The 22,248-nt window shown below is 46.0% G+C and overlaps 1 protein-coding gene across 1 annotated transcript; it reads right to left on the bottom strand.

Moving 5' to 3' along the window:
- Positions 1-582: 582 nt before the first annotated feature.
- LOC309357186 (cytochrome P450 3A29-like) lies at positions 583-21,897 on the bottom strand. The gene is made up of 13 exons (XM_081889236.1): positions 21,705-21,897; positions 16,370-16,463; positions 15,504-15,556; positions 13,969-14,068; positions 13,036-13,149; positions 11,520-11,608; positions 10,251-10,399; positions 8,810-8,937; positions 7,962-8,049; positions 6,661-6,821; positions 4,480-4,706; positions 2,879-3,041; positions 583-1,433 (listed from the first exon to the last, which is right to left on the bottom strand). Exons 1-13 carry the CDS (start codon positions 21,773-21,775, stop codon positions 1,344-1,346), a joined length of 1,527 nt encoding a protein of 508 aa, XP_081745362.1. The 5' UTR covers positions 21,776-21,897; the 3' UTR covers positions 583-1,343.
- Between the last annotated feature and the right edge of the window lie 351 nt (positions 21,898-22,248).

Here is a 22,248-nt window from a genome sequence, read left to right as displayed (position 1 = left end):
CATGCTTTTGAGCTGCTAGGTTGGCAGGAGCTGGGACACAGCAATGGGAGCTCACCCCGTTGTGGGGATTCGAACCGCCAACCTTCCAATCAGCAAGCCCAAGAGGCCCAGTGGTTTAGACCACAGCGCCCTTATCAATACCTTATCAATATGTGACTCTTCCTTCCAAAATCTCCCTTTGTGCAATGGTTTTTGATGATGTCCTCTTCAAATATCTTCAGGGTTGTCACATGCAGCAAGTTTGTTTTCTCCTGCTCTGGAGGGTAGGACTCTGACTAATGGCTTCAAGTTACAAGAAAGGAGATTCTGACTAAATATCAGGAAGAACTTTCTGATAGTAAGAGCTGGAATGGTCTCCTTCGGAAGGTGGCGGACTCTCCTTCCTTGGAGGTTTCTAAGCAGAGGTTGGATGGCCATCTGTCAGGATGCTTTGGTTGAAATTCCTGCATTGCAGGGGGTTGGACTAGATGACCCCTGGGGTCCCTTCCAACTCTAGGATTCCATGATTCTACATCTGCCAAAGCATCCTGAACAGTCTGTCCATTTTATGGCACCTGCAATAAATGTTCCACACAGCTGGCGTTGTTTCTTTACTCTTTATTTTTATTGGTACAATCTTATTTCTGAAAACACACACACACACAAACACACACACATACTTGAAGGTTTATCGATTCCAGTTTGGGTGGAAAGTACTAGGACTTTTGAGGAGGAAGGGGGGTTATAATAATCACTCAAAATAAGAGCAGACCCTGATCCCTAGGAGTATTTTTGCATCTTGTTACTGCCTTTCCCCCAGCTGCTTCTTCAACAGCACATTTTTTGTTCTTGTTTAGGACTTCTTTCTTCATAAAGCAATCCCAGGAAGTCAAGGACCTACGTAATGTATTTGATTTCCCCGCATCCTGACATTATTGAAGCAAATGCAGCTGATTAAGAGTGAATGAATTTGCTCCCTGGACCAGTCACACTGGCAATCACAGCCACAGTTTCCGAACTGGCCACGTGGGTGATGATAGTCAGCTAGACATGTGAGGGCCAGCAAAACTTATTCAGGAAACTGCTGCTTTCAGAGGTGAAAACCTTTGTCACTTTTTTTGTCACTGCTAAGTTGCTAGGCTTCCATCGACACAACCTCAGCCACGTGCTCATGGAGGCACAGTAGAAAATTGTGAAGTATGAAAATTTGGGATGTCCAAGTCATCGCATGGCAAGGGATGGAAGAGTTTGTGCAAATAAAGGCCAAAACACATTTCACCAGAAGACTGGTCCAAACGATCGATACACTGGCCACAGATCTCTCAGCATTGCCGAAGTCATGAGATTCTGCTGGAAAAACTCCACTACTGTGCAGAGCTGGTTCTGGAGACAGCTTGCAAGATGATGGGGTATTTGGGCTTTATCAGTCCTATTGAGACCAATTCCATTGGGATCTGGAACATGAGAGGGAAAAACTGGATTTAGAGGCCAGAAAACAGAAGGGTTTTGAAAAAGGAGGTGCAACAGAGATCTTAAGGATGGTGAAGAGGCATGGACTCAGAGATATCGCAAACTCTTCAACTTTCTTCCACTGCATGTTTACGCCCTTATCACAAGAGTGCAATAGTCTAAAAGGAATAATGTGGTTTTCCCCATAGCCAGAGGACCTGCAGCCATAACCTCCCAATCCTAACAATCTCAACTCTTGTGAAATGAACACTGCATTTGCAAGCCTATTCAGACACCATTGGAGCTAAGAGAGCTGCTGCCCATGACCAATTAATAGGCATGTTTGTGTAGTTGAGCAGTACGTGAGACAGCATATGATCAGAAAATGAAAGCCTATGGTCCTCTCCATTTTGGGCACATCCCTTGGCTTTTTTTTTAAAAAAAAATGGCAGCTCTGCAAATGATTGGGATCGGTTTTGACAACTGGCAAGAGTAATCTGTCCCTTCCTGGCAAAGAGAGAGGGGGAGAAAGAGAAAAAAGGTGGCAACCTGACCCACTTTGGGTTGTGGCTTTGCCCACCACTGGTTTCAGCTCCACCCACCCTTGACATGTGTCCCCCCTGCAACATAGGGACATCTGAAGCTGCCTTTTCCTGAGGTGCCTCTGTCTCTGCCTGCATCAGATGTGCAGTTGAAAAGAACCTTCCACATCTGGCTTTCCCTCATTGGGGTGCACCAAAAGGATGAAAGGCATAGATAATAAATATTGAGTGAAATACGACCATACCTCCCATGTCCAGGAAGCACAACTCTGCGTGGTTTTCCACTTGACCCACGGCATGGGTCCGAGTGGTTTTGCCTTTGCCCCACTGCTTTTTCCTGGAAAGCCCACTCTTTAGCACTAAATCAGCACAAGCGGCAGCCCACAGAAAATCTGATTGCCTTTGTTCCGATTCAGTGCTAAAGACTGGGTTTCCCCGAGGGAAAGCCGTGGAGCAAAGAGAGGTGTGGATAAGCCCTCAGTCGGGGTGGAGCACTAAAGGGTGAAGAAGAAATGGCAGCATCTTCTGGAACACTCAGTACCACCTGTGTTGCAGGTGAGGCATCACCTGTTGACACTTCCATATGGTGGAAAAGCTCCATCTGATTCAGTTTGGCTGCCTCCCATGTTGACAACAGCACAGATCAGTCCCAGGTCCCAGAGCTGGCCCAAGAGTTTTTTGTGCCTGGGGCAAAATTCACCCTCCGCTTCCTACCCCCTACCCCCATCCACAAATGAAGCCGCCTGGCCTGGAGCGGACTCTGACTTCAGCACCGGCATGTGGACAGCAGCCCCTCCACTGCACCCAAGCTCAGCAGCCGGGTGGCCAGGGTGGCACAACCCTCCCTGTTCTTCCCCGGCTTCCCAGCAGCTGCTGCCCTCTACCCGACGGTAGGGTCGGTGCCTCACCTTTGTCTCCTTGCAGGGCTTGAAGGTGAAGTTCTGCATCAGGCTAGCAATAGCAGCCTTCACGGTAAGGAGAGCAAACCTCATCCCAAGGCAGTTCCTGGGACCAGCTCCGAATGGCAGGTATATGTAAGGGTTGATGCTCTCCTTATTCTCTTTGCTGAATCTGTTAGCAGACAGAAGGGAGGAGAAACCGTCGTTTGCAACCGTCTGAGCAGTGAAGGGGCTTAAGAAAAGACCCCATGCATTGCCTGTCGGGTCTCTGGCAGGGCTCAGAATGGGAGTTCTGCAGATCAAGCTCTCATGCTGTCCTCCCAGCACCACCAAACCAGGGAGCTGAAAGCATTTTGATGCACTCTTCCCTCAAATACATTGTTGTGAGTCTGGGGGCTAAGTCTGCCTGATGCCCAAGCCCCTTCTATTTCCTGGGGTCCTGGATCCAGCAAGGCAAGGGCTACAAGCTAATGGAGGATTCCCTTGTGGAGCTAGCCAGGCAAGTTCGGTTGTGAGATAGTGGCCACCTAAGTACCACCTATGTTTAGGGAAGTTTTATTGCATTTTTAATATTTTGTTGGAAGCCACCCAGAGTGGCTGGGGAAACACAGCTAGTTGATAATGATGATGATTTTTATTTATACTCCACCCTCCCCAGCCAAGACCAGGCTCAGGGTGGCTAACATCAAATATATAATACATTAAAACATAAGATTAAACGATCGGTTGAAATACAGCTTTAAATCAGAATAAAATCAGATGGCAATCCACGAATTATAACTATGGCTTTGGGAACGTTAAGGGCTCACCAGGCCCAGCTATTTGTGCTGATCTCGTATGAGCCGGTGAGAAGGGTTGGAGGGGCCTAACTCTCCCTCACCTAGCTGCTAGGGAGAAAGACAAAGGCCAGAGTTGTGTGAGAGGGGGGGTTGTTGCCTCCTCAGACTTGGGAACAAGGATGGAGGTTTGCAACCCATGCCTTCAGAAACATTGGTTGGTGCAAGGCAAGGATGAGGAAGCTTAAGGTGTGGTCCTTAGGATGTTAGTCTATAGCTCCCATCATCTCTGACTGTTGGCAATGCTGGCTGGGTCTCACATGCTCCCCATCCTTGATAAAGGAGAAGTAGTTCATCCAATGAGAGGTTATATCAGTGGCTGTAAACCACAGGAGGGGAGATTTGCTCTTGTGCTCAAATCCTGCTTCTGGGTTTCCCATTGGGGCTTCTCAGAGAACAGGATGCTGTACTAGATGGGAAACTGGTCTTCTTCAGCAGATGCTTTTATCATGTTCTTATGTAACTCAATACTTTCCACAACCACAAACAAGAACCCTTATGCTGTCCCCAAACTCGCACAACCTCTTATGGTTAATGATTATATTTATACCCATCACTTCTACCAAGAAGCTCAGGGCAATGCTCCTGGCTCTCTTCCCTTTCCACCTTTATCATCACAACAACCCTGGAAGACCATGGTTGGTCCAAGATCACCCAGCGAGCTTCATGGCCAAGTGGGGATTTCCCTCTGAGTCTTCCCAGTCCTTGCCTTACACACACCCTGACGACTAGAAGCAAAGAGGGGCAGGAGGAGGTGGTTGTTGCATTCAGTACCTTTCGGGTCTAAATTCTTTGGGTTCTGGCCAGTATTCTGGGTCGTAGTGCAAGATGCTCGGTGGAATCATAACCGTCATCCCTTTCGGAATGGTGATTCCATTCAACTCCACGTCTTTCTTGCACACTCTTTCGATTCGCCCGCCAACCGGGTACATCCGGAGGATTTCGCTGGTGGCCATGTCAAGGTATTCCATTTGCATGACGGCATCATAGGTGATGGGAGCCTTTTGGAGGGAGGGAGAAAGAGAGGGATGGGAGAGTTATGTTTAAAAAGTTGGTCACTGTCTACATTGGGGCCAACACAGAAACTCAGATAGAAATAGTAAAGTTGGTTCTTTGTTCAAGGAAGGTAAAGCGACCCCTGACCATTAGGTCCAGTCATGGCCGACTCTGGGGTTGTGGCGCCCATCTCGCTTTATTGGCCAAGGGAGCCGGCGTACAGCTTCTGGGTCGTGTAGCCAGCAGGACTAAGCCACTTCTGGCGAACCAGAGCAGCACACGGAAACACTGTTTACCTTCCCGCCAGATTGGTACCTATTTATCTACTTGCACTTTGACGTGTTTTCAAACTGCTAGGTTGGCAGGAGTGGGGACCGAGTAATGGGAGCTCACCCCGTCGCAGGGATTTGAACCGCCGACCTTCTGATCGGCAAGTCCTAGGCCCTAGGTTTAACCCACAGCGCCACCTGCGTCCCTACTTCAAGGAAACAGAATACAGACAGAGAAACCCACGGGCAAAGCAATTGCCAGAACTGACAATCTGTTCCTCCCACTTCCTCCTTGGCTGGAAGGAGGGCTCTGCACCCTCTGTGCTCTTTGTTCTGCTACATGCAGGGCCCTCTATGCCCTTAGACAAGGGAGGAAGGGAGCTGAATACAGTAGGACTGTCAGGTTCCTACAAGTTTGCTGTAACCTCTGCCCCCACCTCCTCCTCAGCTGCCTGTCCTGTGTTCGCAGTGCTTTCTGCCTCTTCTTCTCTCTCACTCAAGCCTTTTGCTTCTTCAGCATCCAATTATTCAGCCCCCCTTTCATCCTCTGACCTGTCTTCTGTGTCCCACTCCCCTGGCTCTGAGCCTTCTCTCCTGAGGCTTCTCTAGGGGGTACTCCAGCTGGACCCCCACCCCCTCCACTCCTCATTGTCCAGCCAGGTAAGTACATTCACTGTTCTCTTTTCAGTGCCTGCTAAAGACATTTTTGTTTAGAGAAGCTGTCCCAGATATGTAGTATGTAGAATGCTACCATTTCCTTTAATCTTTTTTTTTCATTTATAGCTGATTTTATTTTAAAATGTTTTAAAACAGTTGCTTTTAACTGTTTTTACCAATATTTTGTCTTTCTTTTGTAAACTCCTTCTAAGGGTGTGTGTGTTTTTAATTAAAAGGAAGGTAATCAGGTAGTGTATTCATTTCATGAAACAAATCATTAAATTTGGGTACATAATTCTTTCTTTTGCCTTTGAGTCGATTGAATGGATGAACATTGGTGCATTGTTTTTCCATTTGTTTCTGAGCCGAGAAATGCATTGCAAAATATGGAGTCCGTGAAACCTCTGTTAGCATGTCACGCCTCCAAAGCTGCAGATGAGATTGGTGTAAATCAATACCTGTCTGGGAAGAGTGTGGGAACGGAAGACAGTCTTATCTCTTCCGCTGTATTAGCTATTGTACTGTACTTTTGCTTTTACTTCTGTCTTTTCTTCTCTCGGAGCTGGAGAGAGAGGACACCATGAATCCTTTGTATGTACACAGTGTGCAAATAAATACGTAGATTAGCTCTACGATGTCTCACACTTCTTGCTGTGTTTTGCCAGAAGATTAGTGTGCATATATCATTTGATATATGTCACTGAAGAGCACTGGAGAAGAAGAAAAATGCCTTTTCCAGAGATGCGCACACTGGAAGATGCTCGGAGTTTGGGGGGCTGCAGGGGCACCCCAGGGCGTTTTCCCAACAACCTCAAAGATGGCAGATTGCGTTCCAATCTGCACTAAGCAGTCCACGGCCAATTCACAGATGCCAAATTCCTCCAACATCCCTAGCACAGAGGCCCTGTATTATACAATGCCACTTTATATCTGCTTTTTTAATAGTAAAAGAGGTCACAGGTAGGTGCTGCTTAATGGATGTGGTTGATGGAAGGGATTCCTCTGATGCTTGGCCCTGAGCGCTGCTAAATACCTTATTAGGCAGGACAGCGTCAATCTCAGCTTGCAGTTTTTGCTGGACGTCCGGGTGGGTCGCTAATTCGTACGCCATGTAGCCGAGGATATTGCTGGTGGCCTCGTATCCCGCAAATATGAACACAATGGCTTGTGCCGAAATCTCTTCCTCGGTCAATGCTGTACAGAGAAAGGAAAGGAAAGAGAAGTTTGGACAGAAGCACAGGCAGATCTACTAGGAAACCAGACCCTCCAAGCGTCCCTATTTTCCAGGTCCCGGATTTACAGAAGCCGTCCTGGTTTCTGATTTGATGCCGGAATGTCCCACTTTTCCTTAGGACGTCTCTATTGTAATGTTGGAGGGTATGTGAAACTAATGAAGTATATTATTTCGATCCCACCAATAACCTGAGAACTATAATGCATAGGAAATATGTATTCACACCAGTGACTTTGACATGTGAGATAACCCAGCAATTTTAACCCAGATCTGAGATGTAGTAGTTTTTTTTGGGGGGGGGGGGGTTTAAGCGCTGATCTGTCATGGAACAACCCCAGTGAAAATGAGAACAGTGGTTACCTAGACTTCATTCCTGGTTGAGAAGGTGTCTCCATGACAGTTCAAGCTTTAGGGCCACCCAAAATGTAGGTCCGGCACTGAAAACATGATGACTTAAAATGGGATGAGCTCACCTGCTTTTATGCCTATCCCTAGGCAAGGCTGCAGGGTGGAATCGCATAATGAATTCCTGGTACTGTTAATTAATGTTCATAGAAAACATCAAAGGAAGCATGGGTTCTTGCCAAGGTTGCAAAATCTGCTTTTTCAGAATATATATTCCAACCCCAATTAAGGAGCTGAGGGCGGGGGCATATCTGTGATCAGCCCAGAAGCTCCAGGATGGAATGGAAGTTGTTGCTGTTATTGTGAAATAAAATTTATGGCTACGAATGCAAAAGCTACACAGAGCCTGAGGCTCAAATCCGTTTCTCCCTCACAGGATGGGTGTGGCTGCCAAACTCCTTCCATTTCTTTGGCAAAGCAATGTTTAGAGTTTGTGTGCCTGGATTTATTTATGTGTTATGTATTTGGTTTCTATCCGCCTTTTTCTTCCCAAGGAGCTCAAGGTGTCATACATGGTTCCCCTCCCCATTTAAACACCGCAACAACCCATCGCTGTCAACGTTTCCCTTTCTTTAAGGGAAATTCCCTTATTCCGAATAGGATTCCTCGCAAGAAAAGGGAAAAGTTGACAGCTATGCAACAACCCCCATTGCACATGCACAGACTTCAGACCTTCCTTTTACGGCACATGTTACCTTTATAGTTGTGGTTCACACCGTTGCTCTCGTATTGCACATCTGACTTTTGGGAGTCGATCATCAGCTGTAGGAAATCCACTCTGCCCTGGGAACAAAAATAACCACAGAATCTTAGAATCATTGGAACTCAGGGATCATCTAGTCCAACCCCCTTCAAGGCAGGAATATGCAGCTGTCCCATACGGGGATCGAACCTGCAACCTTGGCATTCTCAGTGCCTTGCTCTAACCAACTGAGCTATCCCAGTATGAGGGCTTACCCTTATAAGCAATAATTTGAATTGGGGGTGGGAGGGACTGGATAGCTCCCCCTTCCCCCTTCCCCCTCTTATTTTTTGTTTTTGCATCAGAAAGGCACCTGGCCAAGTTGGTTGCCAATCAATATTGCCACAGACATTTCTGAGACCACGGTCTTTCCAATGAGTGGCTCCTGTCCAGGTTTGTTAATTGTCTTGCTTTAAATGTTGAGAGGATTCTATGCCGTTCTAAAATGAGTGTGTGTGGGGGGGGGTTATTGGGTTGTTATTTTTACTTTGATTGTGTATTTTGTGGTTTTATATTTTGATTTTATTCTGTGAACTGCCCTGAGACCTCCAGGTATAGGGCGGTATACAAATACTAGAATTTAATTTTTTTAAGTCAGTTTCCAATCTTTTTAAAATTCTTCTATAAACCAATCTTTTTTTAAAAAACAGCAACTTAGAAAATTAAGCAGTCACATCAGAGTGTCAGGACTCACCAATGCACTTTCTCCCCCCCCACCTCCCCCATCTAAAAAATCTAAAATGATTTTTTTTTCTCATCTAGGTTAACTCACTGAGGATTTTGTTGTTGTTGTTGTTTTACCTTTCCTTTCGCTTGCTCCCGTTCCCTCTTGATGTTCGCGATTGCCCTGGCAAAGAAGTTCACAGCACTGCTGGGGAAGATATGGAAGTTCATCTTGTCCAGAAGGGGACTTAGGAATGGAAAGAAATCTGGTTGGAGGGGAGAGAGAGAGCAAAGAATAGAAAGCAGCATTAGCATTATCCCAGCATGCAAGACCCCATTTTCTAAGCCTCACAATTGAGGAGGTACTCATATGCACAGAAGGCTTGGATTGTGCAGTCAGAAAACCCTTTAGAAGGGAGACAGCATGGCTTGGCATTCCAGCATCACTAGGGTCCAGGGATGTGCTGGACGGGTTCTCCCGGCCGGCCCGCACACCACTAAGGCAACCTGAAGCAACCTGCCTCAGGCAGCATGTTCCACAGGGGGCGAGAGACCCTAATTCCACAACCAAAACCCCACCTCCAACCCTTTCCTTCCAGCTGCCACCCCTCTTCGGCCTTGGGAACCAGACAGTGGGCCTTCTCGGTAGTGGCACCTGCCCTGTGGAATACCCTCCCACCAGATGTCAAAGAGAAAAATAACTACCAAACTTTTAGAAGACATTTGAAGGCAGCCCTGTTTAGGGAAGCTTTTAATGTTTAATAGGTTATTGTATTTTAGCGTTTTGTTGGAAGCCGCCCAGAGTGGCTGGGGAAACCCAGCCAGATGGGCGGGGTATAAATAAATTATTATTATTATTATTATTATTATTATTATTATTATTATTATTGGTGGTGGCAACTGCCAACTTGGGTTTTGGTAAGCGGAAGATTCATCCAAAGCCAAGGAGAACAGCAGCACCACCTCATGGAACACCCTCTCTTGGCCAAGACTCCCATCCAAAAGGGTTTTTTTCACCACAGAGCAGCTTTGTTGCCACTGATCTCCTTCCACCCTGCCAGAGCACGGGCCCAGGTCTGGGGAGCGGGGTCAGTAGGGTGTCTCGTCTCAGGTGGAAAATGGTCCACAGCCTGCCCTGGCCACCATGAATGGAGGAGACCATCTCCAGCCCAGCTCCTCACTTGAACCAGGCCAGTGACTCTCCAGCGCAAATCCCAGGATGTCAATCAAATCAGCATATGCAGGGCAACTGGTTTAAGGGCTCATCCAGACCTCATTTTGTGCTGCATTTTTAGGCACAGGGCCAGGCTTTAAAGCTCCGTGTCCAAGCACTTGTGTGTTTTCCCTGGGAAAACCTGCGTTTAAATGCAAGATCAGAACAAATGGCAATTGGGTTTTCCTGGGGAAAGCGCCAAGACAAAATAAAAAATAAACATTATCTTGGACACAGAGTTTTAAAGCATGGAGCTTTGCCTGGAAAGTGTGGTGCCCCCCAAAAGGTCTGGGAGATAAGCCCTGAGACTCTGGCCTCTGGGAGCAGCAGGGATATTTATATTTATATGCAGTAGAAGTAACGTACATAATAGAACGAAGACTGGGGAGAACAGGTCAAACCGCACCAGCTTGCTTGCCTCCCTGACAAAGGGGTCTTTGGGGTTGTTCATTGAATCCGTGTTCACCCCAAAGGAAGTGCTGGTCACCACATCCATGCTGTAGGCCCCAAATTTCCTAAACAGACAAAAAATAAAATAAAACACAGGACAGAAATCAGGAAGAAGAAGAAAGCCTGGAACAAGTGGGTTGAATCTGCCCTATTCAGTGAAAATCAGGAGGGGTGGGTTTGTTTGGTTTTTTGCATGGGTATTTGCTGTGTCTCTGGCCCAGGACTGCCAAATCCCCATATCTGCCTGGCCCCCTCCAGGGGGCAGGTCTTGACTCTCCAGGCTGTCAAGAGCATCTTTAATTATAAATAATAATAATAATAATAATAATAATAATAATAATAATAATAATTGTAGGAATAGGGTTGTTTGTGCCTATAGGGAAAATGGGCACATGGGTGGAAATTTACTGCAGCCTGACCAATAATAATAATAACAAATAATAATAATAATAATAATAATAATAATAATAATAATAATAATAATAATTTATTATTTGTACCCCGCCCATCTGGCTGGGTTTCCCCAGCCACTCTGGGCGGCTTCCAACAAAGATGAAAGATACACTAAAATGTCACATATTAAAAACTTCCCTGAACAGGGCTGCCTTCAGATGTCTTCTGAATGTCAGGTAGTTGTTTATCGCTTTGACATCTGATGGGAGAGCGTAGCACAGGGCGGGCGCCACTACCGAGAAGGCCCTCTGCCTGGTTCCCTGTAACATGGCCTCTCGCAGTGAGGGAACCACCAGAAGGCCCTCGGAGCTGGACCTGAATGTCCAGGCAGAACGATGGAGGTGGAGACACTCCTTCAGATATACTGGACTGAGACCGTTTAGGGCTTTAAAGGTCAGCACCAACACTTTGAATTGTGCTCGGAAACGTACTGAGTACTGTGCAAGCAGCTTGCAAGTTTCAGCCCAAAGAAAGAGGTCTATAGCCTGCTAGTGGAAGGATAGCAAGGAGCAAGCCAGCCTAACCTCTCTTGGAAGTGAATTCCACCTGTTCTGCTCAAGGGAAGCCAGGAATGCCAGTGTCTCCCCCTGCCCGAGACCATCCCACAATTTCCAGTCTCAGCCACACTAAATCTTGCTTTCCCCTCCCCCCAGACCATAGGCCCATTTATCACCCCGAAAGGTGAGTTTTCCCAAAGAGTTGCATGACTTGCCATATTGGGCAGCTACTCACTCTTTGATGTCCACAGGCTCCGCCCTCTCCGCTTTGCCTTGAATACTTTTCACTAGGCTGTCCACGTGGTGCTTGATGATAGGAAACATCTTAGGTGGCGGCAACAGGGTGAGGAGGGGAGAGAAGGGGGCACAGGGCAACACAAAGCAGAAAGGGGGTCATTTATATCCTGCTTGGTCCTCCAACCACTGCTGCTTGCAATAGCATCAAGGTAAAGGTAAGGGGACATTAGGTCCAGTCGCAGACGACTCTAGGGTTGTGGCGCTCATCTCGCTTTATTGGCCGAGGGAGCCGGCGTACAGCTTCCGGATGATGTGGCCAGCATGACTAAGCCGCTTCTGGCGAACCAGAGCAGCGCACGGAAACGCCGTTTACCTTCCCGCCAGAGGGGTGCCTATTTATCTACTTGCTCTGGCGTGCTTTTGAACTGCTAGGTTGGCAGGAGCAGGGACCGAGCAACGGGAGCTCACCCCGTTGTTGGGATTCGAACAGCTGACCTTCTGATCGGCAAGTCCTAGGCTCTGCGGTTTAACCCACAGCGCCACCCGTGTCCCAATAACATCAAAAGGCACCCCAAAAACAAAAGTACGCCCTGTATTAAGGAAACCAAACTGAAGCTCCCTCCCTGACTGCAGACTTGTTGCTTCCTAACTTTCCCAATCTCTTCAAGTCCACCTTAGAAGCAGCCTAGTGTATATCTTCCTATATGCATAAAAATGTAGGGTTGTCGTCACGCAATCCCCACTGGAGGTTTTGTAGTGTCCCCATCACAACCCTGGTTTTGCATGAAGGCAGGCCAGGGGAAGGGAGGGCAACAAAAAAGAAGGGGAGGTTTTAAAGTGGCAGTTTTGAACAACAGAGGAAGTTTGAATAAAGCAGGGATGGAGGAACAATGAGGACCTGTGAGGGGAGGGAGAGCTGTGTGGGATGTGAAGAGCAGGGATGGGAGTCGGCAAAGGGATGGGGGGTTGGCAGGGCCGGAGAGCAGCGGCTCCTAGTCCACATGCAATAACCTAAAAATAGTGTGGGTGATGGATCAGGCCAAAGGGGGCTCATTTGAGCCCAGCATCCTGCTCTCACAGCGGCCAACCAGATGCCTCAGTGGGAACCCGAAAGCAGGACTCGAGCGCAACAGCGACACTCCTCATTTATCATCCCAGGCAATGGGCATTCAGTGGCATTTACTGCTTCCCACATTGAAGGGATGACATATCCCAATCTGCATTGTCCTCCACACAGTTTTGGGTGTATCCTAAAGGTCAAAACCAGCACTTTTAATAAGGCTTCTCTGATGAAAGAATAACTGCCGAGATTCTCAAGGGAAATGCTTTTTGCGCAATAAAGACTAGATCATTCGCAACATTTAGAAAGGGATAGGGGAATATACTGGCCAGAACTCTTTATTAACATGTTTTTGCTGGCTAAGCCAGCCCTGGTCAGGAACTTGGACTGGGCACTGCAGGAAATACTATTAGGTCTTTTAAGCTATTATTGTGAGCTCAGTCCCAGCTGTTACCTCCTTAAGCTTCCCACTGGTGAAAGTGGGAGAGAGCACAGTTCGAATCCTCTTCCACTGGTCATCTGAAGCTACTGAAACGGCTGATTTCAGCTTGCCCGTTGGACCGAACATCTGTCAGGAGGTTAAAAAAAATTAGGGAGAGAAAGAGAGATGATCATGGGGTCTGGAAACGAGACCTTATGAAGAACAGTCGAGGGAATTGGGTATATTTAGTGCAGTAAGGAGAAAAGGGGATTTGATAGCTGTCTTCAAATATCTGAAGGGCTGTCACATGGAAGATGGCCCCAACTTGTTTTCTGCTGTTCTGGAGTGTAGAACTCAAACCAAGAAGGGAGATTCTGACTCAACATCAGGAAAAACATTGTGATAGCAAGGGCTCTTCAACATTGGAATGGTCTCCCTCAGGAGGTTGTGGACTCTCCTTCGCTGGAGGTTTTTAAGCAGAGGTTGGACGGCCACCTGTCATGTATGATCTCATTGAGATTCATGCAGGGGGTTGGACTAGATGACCTGCAGGGTCCCTCCCAACTCAAGGTTCTATGATCCTATGATTAAAGACAGAACCTTCCGCATGCAAGGCAGAGGCTCTGTCATGGAGCTAAATCCCTAGAAACAAAACATAACCACTCCCAAATTAGGTTGTAGCTTCTTTCTGTGCATCTTTTTAGGGGAGGGGGGCTCTTCCCAGGTATGCAGAAATGCAGGCATTTGTATATTAAAATAAACATATATTTAAACCCCTCAAATGGCCCCTGACAAGGAACCGTGAGCCAAAATAGCAACAAAATGCTCAAGGCGGTAGCGATAACACTGCAACCTTTTATTTTCAGGTCCCTCTTCCAGTTGCCTCTGAGCTTTCTTTCCTGTGACATGAGGCCCTGCTGGGCCTTAAAGGGCCTCTTCAGAACGTGACTGAAAATAGGGACTTACCCGGCGATTGGTAAAGACGGAGTAGCACTCTTTCACCAGGACAACTTTGATGATGGCTGGATCAGTAACAGCCAGCACAGGCCACCGGCCGTCATAAAACCTAGAACAAAAACTCCTCTGAGTAAGCTGTGCCATTGCTGGCAAGATCGGAAATTATGGACTGCCCCAGCGTGACTGGACTGTGCCATGCACTTCCTGGCTGGTTTTAAGGCATGTCCAACTTCTGTCATTTTTAGAAACCACTTGATCCCTCAAACCACAGCCCCAGAATAAGTTGCTTTGCAATCAGCCTATCAATCAATCCTTTTACAGGGGTACCTTGGTTCTCAAATGCCTTGGTACTCAAGCAACTTGGAACCCAAACACTGCAAACCCAGAAATAAGTGTTCCAGTTTGCGAACATTTTTCGGAAGCCGAACGTGCTCCGTTTTGAGTGTAACGCTTCCAGTTTGAGTGCCGCACTTCCGTCCGTCTGTTTTTGCCGTTTATTTTGTGTTTGTATTTTTGTGCCTCTTTTTCCTTTTGTGACTGTGTGGAACCCAGTTCAGCTACTGATTGATTGATTGATTGATTGATTGTGTGACTGCAGTACATTGTTTATTGCTTTCCTTTTTTGGATCACTGGTCCCATTAGATAGTAAAATTCATGTTAAATTGCTGTTTTAGGTGTTGTTTTTAAAAGTCTGGAACGGATTAATCCATTTTGCATTACTTTCTATGGGAAAGTGTGCCTTGGTTTTGGAACGCTTTGGTTTTGGAATGATTTTCCGGAAAGGATTAAGTTTGAGAACCAAGGGACCACTGTATTTATATCCTGCCACCTCTCCAAAGTTGGCACCACCAGTCAGTAAGTGCTTTGCAGTTCGGAACAGGAGTACTCAGGCACAACAGTAAATATGAACACACACTTAAACATTTTTCTTTATATTGACACCAGCAGCTTTCAGATTCTCCCTACTGTATGATTAGAGCTGAGCTATGCTTTCAGGTTGGGTAAGACTAAAAGGAAGGAGGAGTGCTGTTCTTGGGATTTGTTTTGGGGTTTTTGCTTTTCAGTTAAAAAAATAAAAATCTTTGCAAAATACAAACAAAGCGTGCTTTTTAGAGCCGCAATGTTTAAGGGACCAATTTTCTCCATTAATCCAGGGGCAGCTAATCTTGACCTGCCACAATTAATGCACCACACAGGAGGCAGGAACAAGACAAGCGTACCTTCACCTGGTTGCATTTAAACAAATATCTACTTTACTCAGACCTCAATGTTTCTGCGTCTGCCAGAGTTTATTCAAGAAAGCATGAAATAGATTATAATTTAATAAACTAAGGTTGCTTCTAGAAAGGAGGACCACCTTTAACTTTCCCTTCTTCATTTCAAAACACACCAGAACCAAAATAGCAATCCAGTGATAATCAAATGCAACTTCATGTCTGTAGCTCCACCAACTAAAAGTCTCTCTTCCCAAATGTTAACCGATCACTCTAAAAGTTGACTGAATTTCCCAGCTTAAGGGAAGAAGAAGAAAAGGCATACTCACCCCCACATTCTTCCATATTTTTGAAAACATTTTCTGTCAAATTCTGTTACTCCCTGTAATGGATATTTTAATACAGAGTTAAATTCAGCTTAAGCCTGGTTCCCCCACGATGCAAAGCCGTAATTTGTTTAGCCAAAGTGTGCTTTGTCCCAGCCCAGCGAACTAACCAAGTTTGTCTGTCCTCACCCCAATGCTCGCTACACTACAGAGGCCTGAGGCAAGAGCAGCTGTGAAACAAAACCAAGATTGGGAGAAATGAGATGACTTGTCATTTATTTAACAAACCATGGCGTAGCATCACGTTTTCCAGACACAGTGTCCATAATGGCACAACATTCTACAAACAATGCCAATCTCTAAGTAACTGCTCACCTGTGGCGAGACAAAATCATATCCCTATGCTACCTAAGACCCTCGTACCTATGGGACTGCCTCTCCTGGTATGCCCCGCAGAGGACCTTAAGGTCCACAAATAACAACACTTTGGAGGTCCCAAGTCACAAGGTGGTTAGATTGGTCTCAACTAGGGCCAGGGCCTTTTCAGTACTGGCCCCGACTTGGTGGAACGCTCTGTCACAAGAGACAAGGGCCCTGTGGGACTTGACATATTTCCTCAGGGCCTGCAAAACAGAGCTGTTCCGCCTGGCCTTTGGCTTGGACTCAGTCTGATCCTTACGTTTCCCTGCCCTTACGGTTTTGATCCATGAGCTACTTTTAAAACGAGGCTGCATTTTAAATTGCATTTTAACCTGTATTTTAAATTGGTGTGTGTGTGTGTGTTTTTCTCCTTTTCTTTTTGAGAACCAAGAAACCACTGTACCTCAGTGCCCCTCAGCTAATGAAATGGTCTTCCTTTGTGAGCTTACTTTGCGATAGGCGCTGGCAGTGCCCAAGAAAGGGATTGGCTGTGGTCCTGGGATGCCCAGTTTCTTGAAGACGCCATAGGGCCAAATGCCATATCTGAAAAGCAATGAGGCAGATCCATTATGCTTTGGTAAAAACAAAAGGAAGAGTGGGGTGTTGCTGTGCAGCATCGATGATCGTAGTAACAGGGCAGGTGCATGAAGAAAAGAAGGCTATTCAGACACTAAAGTTTGGTGCAAATATCTCACTTAGCAACTGCAGGATGAATTGGCAGGGCGTGTGTTTGTGTGTCTGTGCAAGAGTATTCATAGTTCAAAACCCACAAGCGTAATTACAAACATAACAAAAGTAGTCAAATAATAAATAAAACTCATCAAAAAGTAAACAACCAAATTGGACATTTCCTACATAAATCTAAAAAAAAAAGAGATAAAAATAAAGATACAAAAAAATTAATATCAACAACAACCCCTCTCCCAATGAACCCCCTAAAACAGAGGTCTGCAACCTTTAAGACAAAAAGAGCCACTTGGACCCGTTTCCGAAGAAAAGAAAACTGGGAGCCGCAAAACTCGTCATTATAAAAATAACTTTTTTGCCACTTTTTTATTATTTCTTTGTTTGACCCCTCAGAATTACTCCTACTCATAGAAATAAACATTAAATTAACAAGTTACCTTTTTGTGTGTGTGTGTGTTTTTCACTCCCCTGCAAAACAGTGACCAGCGTACATGCCCCCTTTCAATGTAGTGACCAGCGTACATGCCCCTTACAATGTAGCGGGCGGGAAGGTGACGTCGGGACGGTGCGTGACTAACGCACGCACCTCCCCCATGCGACGGCACAGCCAGTACAGCGCCCGCCACAGTGGGGAGTGTCGGGGCACACAATGCGCCTCCTCCCCTCACTAGTATCTGCCCTGGAGCTGCGGCAAAGGTGTAAAAGAGCCACATGCGGCTCCGGAGCCGTGGGTTGCTGACCCCTGCCCTAAAACAAGACCCCAGTGGAAGTCTGTTCCTCTGGTCTGGGCCCCCTGAACACTCTGATTTCTTAAGGACTTAGAAAACTACCTTCCATCACTGTGAGGCCACTGGTTCCCTTTGCTCACTATTGTACACAATGGCAGCACTTTTCCAGGGACCCTTTGTATATCCGCTCTGGAAATGTGACGTATTTAGCTCAATAACCTAGGACCATTTGCACATGTAAAGGATCTGCTCTACTATTGAGCCAAGCCCCTTCCTCAAAGTTTCTAAAGCTTGATAAAATAGTTATGATCTCTGATACGGATAGGACTTTGGAAGAAGGAATGGTTAAGCCTCTTAACCGCTTAGGTTTACTGTTTTTGACTGCAGCAAGTTCTACCACTGTGCACAAATCTAATGTTGGGGCAGTGTTGGCTGTTCTTAGCAACCGTGCTTGACATGTACACTGCTATCCTTTTCTATCCAACTAAGAGCTGAATCCCACTGCCAGGTTCTTCCACATAAATCCAGATTTCCCCAGACATTTCAGTCAGTTCCGCCAGGACACTGCTTCCAACTGCCGAATCCCAGTTGTGTCCACAAAATTCCAGACATATGGCAACCCTGCCTCCAGATATTCTGGACTCCAACTCCCATAACCCTCAGCCAGCAAACAGTACGTCTGCCTGATTTCTCCCTGCCAGATTTGAGACTATATTATGAAGTGTCCTATCTATGTTGGTTGAGGGATTGGATTCTGTTAGAGAATACAGATTTATTGGATTTGGAAGGTTATGACAATCGATATGGCTGGCACGCATATTTATGGTATGATAAAATAAAAGTGCATAAAGGATTCCTGAATCACACAATAAGAAAATCAATTTATGAAGTGTGTGTGGAATAGATATAAAAAATTATTGGAACGTAAAGCCCCTTGGTGGCTCTCTCCAATTGAAGCAATAGCAGTAAAAACAGTTAAATATGAAAGGAGAGTGGGCCACATAGAAAGATTTATTGGCAGAGGTAGGAAGTCAATTAAAATTAAAAACATTTGAGGAAATAAAAGAGTTATTGACGGATTGGTTGCAATACCACCAAGTAAATGCCTGATTGTGTCCTGTGGGTGGTTGGGTCCGTGAGAGTGTGAGGAGCCCGCCCCCCCTTGTTGAGAAACATGGAAGGAGACATTCATGCCACACATTAAAAGCCCTATGACATGACGTGAAACAGTCATGGCTTCCCTGCAAAGAATTCTGGGAACTGTAGTTTGTTGAGGGAGCGGCAAGTTTTTAGGAATCTGCAGTCCCCGGTTTCGTGGAAAGTGGGATTGACTCTGGGAAATGTAGTTCTGTGAGGTGGAATAGGGGCCTCCTAACCAACACCTGCACCCTTAACAAACTACAGCTCCCAGAATTCCTTGGGGGAAGCCATGAATGCTTAAAGCGGTATCATGGTGCTTTAGATATCTGGACGGAATGTGACTTATTTGCCATTTCCGCTCTCTGCTAATGATTCAGAGCAACAGACAGCAAGGCAGAGCAGGCGGAGAGGGTAACGCATGAGGGCCTCCATTTTGGAAGGAGGCCATTGTGCCGCCGAGGTGGAAGACAAAGCCAGACTTCTGGTTGCTGCTGATAAAAAGAAAGAAAGTTATGTTCTGTTTAAATGAAATTAGCTTAGCTGTTAAAAACGGCCGCTCTCTCCCCATCCCTTAATAAATAGAACACAATGTTCGGATGATAGATCTTCAAAACCCTTCCCGGAGGCGCTCAAGTTGTTAATGTTAACTCAGGAATTAAGCATTTACTCTGGGAAGGAGAAGGGGGGCAGATCCTGCCCTCCCCGACTCTGGCAATCACTACTTTGTAAGGCTGTTTAATAAGCGCCCCCGTTGATAAAAGGCTGGGTGCCTGCTGCTTCGGCGGAAATCTTCAGAGAGAGATAACCCTGAGGTAAAAGCAATCATTTCATAAAGGGAAAAGGTGCCCCAGCGGAAAGGGGTCCTTAAAGGCTTTAGCAAAATAAAATAAAATAGATATTTTTCCCCCTTTTTTAAAAAAGCAAAGCTTCTCTCTCTGGGCTCATAGCTCATTGCCAGCTCAAGGCGAAGAGGCAGAAAAACAGAGGAGGAGGAGGAGGAGGAGGAGGAGGAGGAGGAGGAGGAGGAAGCACAGGAGAAAAATGCTGCTTACACATATTTATTGCTGAGGAATCAAAGTGGAGCTGGAAGTTACAGCCTGAACTGGGTTTTCTTCAAGGAAGTTTTTCATTTCGGGATTTTGTTGTTTTTTCCCTTGGTTTTAAGTTGCTTAAAAAAACAAAACCCAGTTTCTTTTTTTTAAGGATATTGCTCCGAGTTTTTGCTCACGCTCCTGGCCAACCACGCACCACTTTTTGTTGTTCAGGCAAAGTGCACGCAGGACACATTTGCACCTTACATTGAAAGCTCTGTGACACTGCTTTAAGCAGCCATGGCTTCCCCCCGAATAATTCTGGGAGTTGTAGTGTGTTAAGGGTGCTGTTAGGAAACACACACCCCTATTCCCCTTGCAGAACTGCCAAACCCAGAGTGGTTTAGCAATCAACCCTCCTTCACTTTGGAAATTATAGCACTGCAATGGGAATAAGGTAGTCTCCTAACCACTCTCAGCACCCTCAACAAACTACAACTCCCAGGATTCTTCGGGGGAAGCCACAGCTGTTTAAAGTGGGGTCACAGAGCTTTAAATTTCTGGAGAGAATGTGGCCCATGTCGCCTGGATGTGAGAGTTCATTTACACAGGGCCAGACAAAGACATTTTGCTGCCTGAGGCGAAAAACAAGATGGTGCCCTCTACCCTGTTCCAAGTAGATTGGCAGCTGGATTTTACTCTGGCACTGCTGAAGGGGTGGCAGTCTTGCCTAGGGGGTGCAGGGCAGACCCCCCCAAAATAAACCTTACCATTGCACCTGTTAATCTGCTATTTTTGCAAGAAACTCTACAAAATAATTTGCATTTAAATATAAGCCTTGAATCATTTCTCTCTCCCACAATGCACATTTATGTATTTACTCTATTAAAAAAAAACCCACATGTTTCTTTTCTTTTTAAATTATGAATACAGAACACAACTTATACGCCATTTGTCTCAGGGGGGAACACACAGGTAAGTAAACATTCATTAATACCTTTGCTTTACAAAGCTAACGAGATAGAGAGAGAGGAAAAAAAAACAATGTAAATCAATGTTTGGGGCTGCAAATCCTATCAGCCCCAGCTAGCTGCAGTTCAACACATAAATAGCCCCAAATGTATTTTCTTTCAATATGCACATTTTAAAATGCATTTTTCTCTGCTTCCGTAGCTAAGGAGTGCTTCAGAACTTTTGGGGAGTGTAAAAGGAAGTTCTGAACTGCACATTAGCCTGGGAGATGCAGACCATATTGTTCCATAGTAAAATTCGCAAAGATGAAATTTCTCAAGTTTCTAGTCCTGGTGACTGCAAGTCACCTCTAGTATGTTAGCAAAGTCACTTGAATAATGGAGGTGGAGCCGAGAGAGAAAAGATGCTGATCATACTTTACTGGGGTAAATGGAAGAAAAGAAGCATATAAAATAAACAGAGTGGGGTTTTTAAATATTATTTACAGGCCTTGTCCATGGTAGGAAGATGTTCAACTAAGCATACAGGGGGAAACTCCCTCAGAATTACACAGCCAATCAGAGCACGAGTGGCCTCAGCCAGTATCCTACCATTCTGACAGCTTGCTAGGCAACACCTCCGCCTCCCACCTCTAACAATTAGCCCTTAGGCTACTAACTGAATGATCCCTGCTGCTGGTACTTCAACAGCAAACCTGCTTGTATGTTTTACCTGCCCATGAGGGTCAGTAGATGTACAGCTGCTCACATCTGCACCATGCATCAAGAGCACACTTACGCCACATCATGAAGAGTTCTGGGAACTGTAGTGTGTTAGGGATGTGGACCTCACAAAGCTACATTTCCCATCAAGCTTAAGTTGAATTGCAGTTGCTGGAAGACACGGGAGCGAGAGTGGTTCTCCCACCTCTCAAATCCTTCCCATAATGGGCATCTGGTTGGCCACCAACCAGGATGCTGGACTAGAGGGTTCTTCTGGCAGTCATAAACTATAGCTCCCAGGATTCTGCACCAGAAACTATAGTTCCCATGATTCTGCACCAGAACCAGAAATGGCACCTGCTGATAAAGGCAGTGAGAAGGTGGACTCACAAGGGAGGAAGGGCGAGAGAGGTCTTGCCCACAGGACCTCCAAGACTATGGAGCCTGGTTGGCCAAGGCTGAAATTCCCAGTTTTTCACAGATGATGCCCCGAGGGATTGAACAATAATGCCAGTATTTACTTACAGCATCAGCAGGCCTATGAAGAGGGCGAGAAGAGCCCAAGTCTCCATGGAGAATGGCAGGAGGTCCATCATTGCTTCCTCCAACTTCTGCCGTTGAGAAGGTTGGCACTTTGGGGCAGAGGTAAGGCAAGGAAGTGCTTTGGGGTAGCGCAGAGCTCCTTGTCTTCTGATACCAAAGTAGCCCAGTGACTCAAGGAGGCTTGGGTGCACATTTATTTCCTCTGAGAGGGGTGGAGCAAAAGGAAATAAGTTGACCTGCAGAAGGTTGTGTAATCAAAATTTAATCAGCAGGGTTGAAAAGAGTTGAAAACTCTAAGCCACTGGGAGGAGAAATCAATCCACCAATATATTTTTTTTAAAAAAAAGAACCAGCAGTTTATTTAGATACGTTGTTTTTTTAAGAGAACAAGCAGTTTCAACATTACATAGGCCTGTTCTTCTCTGAAACATGTTGTGTAACAGGGAGCAAGTGTCCCCATTACTGTATGTGCTGTCCTCTTGAAGGTAATGAAGGAGCCCTACAGATAAAATGGACCACCCGTCTG

This window comes from Podarcis melisellensis (assembly GCF_964234715.1).
Source record: "Podarcis melisellensis genome assembly, chromosome: 14".
In the NCBI taxonomy this organism is placed as follows: Eukaryota; Metazoa; Chordata; class Lepidosauria; order Squamata; family Lacertidae; genus Podarcis; species Podarcis melisellensis.
The sequence above is the reverse complement of the archived record's forward strand: the minus strand, read 5'-3'. Positions and strand labels throughout refer to the sequence as shown.

Coding starts and splice junctions, on each gene's coding strand:
- LOC309357186 (XM_081889236.1), bottom strand. CDS start 21,775: ATGATGGACCTCCTGCCATTCTCCATGGAGACTTGGGCTCTTCTCGCC. Junction 4,707..6,660: donor ACGCTGTCCTGCCTAATAAG/GTATTTAGCAGC, acceptor TCCCTCCAAAAG/GCTCCCATCACCTATGATGC. Junction 3,042..4,479: donor AAAGAATTTAGACCCGAAAG/GTACTGAATGCA, acceptor GTCTGCTAACAG/ATTCAGCAAAGAGAATAAGG.